At 37.9% G+C, this 1497-nt stretch overlaps 1 protein-coding gene across 1 annotated transcript; it reads right to left on the reverse strand.

Annotated features, from left to right (window-relative positions):
* Nucleotides 1-585: 585 nt before the first annotated feature.
* On the reverse strand, nucleotides 586-1098 carry LOC125837466 (uncharacterized). Its single transcript, XM_049516573.1, has one exon. The coding sequence runs from the start codon at nucleotides 1096-1098 to the stop codon at nucleotides 586-588; it is 513 nt and encodes a 170-aa protein (XP_049372530.1).
* Between the last annotated feature and the right edge of the window lie 399 nt (nucleotides 1099-1497).

Genomic DNA, 1497 nt, shown 5'->3' on the forward strand with positions numbered 1-1497 from the left:
CATTCCCCAAAAATTTCTGTCCCAGTTAATTGTATTGGCGTATCTTGAACAGTTGGTGAGAAAATTCATGGAATTTTTGAGATACTCTCAAAAATTCTTTCCCAGTTACAATTCTCATCATAACTTCAATCTTGACTTGTTAAAGAGATCTTTTTGAGAATTTTTGAGTTCCTCTCAAAAATTCTGTCCTAGTTTCTATTGTAAAGAAAAATAGAAATTTTACGGGAGATATGATCGAGCCGTTGTGGCGCCTAAGTATCCTGTTGAGGCAAGAATCAGGTCAAACGTAGTTCCCCCTCAAAGATTAATATAAATAGGAAAAATTAAATAAGGAACCGACTGAGGCTGACATAGGGCACCTACGTATTTCATTCTTGAGAATTCAGGTCGAACATAGTTAAAAAACAAAATAAAATATTGAAAGGGATAAAGGGGGTGACTGAGGCCGACATAGACCACATACGTATCTCATTCTTGAGAATTCAGGTCAGACGTAGTTCATTACAAAGGGATAAAATTCTAAATAAAGTGATTACAAGCAAACAGAACGATTACAAGGAAATAACAGAAATACACACTGAGACTTCACACATAATATCTCTTGATCGCATTTGAGTTGATTAGTTTCTGCCATTTGGTGCCATCCATCTCCGACAGGGCCAAGATACCTCCAGATAACACTTTGCGAACCATGTAGGGTCCTTGCCAATTTGGTGCAAATTTCCTTTTGCACTCATCCTGATAAGGGAAAATGCATTTGAGAACTAACTGACCAATTTTGAATATCCTGGCTCTTACTTTCTTGTGAAAAACACGAATCATTCTCTGTCGATACAGTTGACCATGAAAAACAACAACCATTCTCTTCTCATCAATCGATGTTAACTTATCAATCCACTTGCGAACCCAATCAACATCATTCAGTTCAGCTTCATGGATGATTCTTAATGAAGGTATTTCGACCTCGAAGGGTATAACTGCTTCTGTCCCATAGACTAACAAATATGGAGTTGCTCCAATTGACGTTGTAACAGTTGTTCTGTAATCCAACAAAGCATATGGCAACATCTTATGCAAACCTCTGTGACTGTCAATCATCTTTCTTAGAATCTTTTTTATGTTCTTGTTGGCGGCTTCTACAACTCCATTCATTTGGGGACGATAAGCGGTTGAATTTCGGTGAGTAATCTTGGATTGTTCACATATCTCTCTCATCAAATGACTATTGAGATTTTCTCCATTATCAGTATGGATTCTGGTACTCCAAACCTACATATCAAATTGTTGCGAACAAAGTCAACTATAACTTTCTTGGTCACCGACTTATATGAAGCTGTTTCCACCCACTTGGTGAAGTAGTCAATGACAACCAAAATGAATCTGTGTCCGTTAGAGGCGGCTGTCTCTATTAGGCCAATGACATCCAATCCCCAAGCTACAAACGACCAAGGTGAACTCATATCATTGAGTTTTTGAGGTCGGACTCGAATCAAATTA

This window comes from Solanum verrucosum, unplaced genomic scaffold (assembly GCF_900185275.1).
Source record: "Solanum verrucosum unplaced genomic scaffold, falcon-dt-bn FXZP01000059.1, whole genome shotgun sequence".
NCBI lineage: Eukaryota > Viridiplantae > Streptophyta > Magnoliopsida > Solanales > Solanaceae > Solanum > Solanum verrucosum.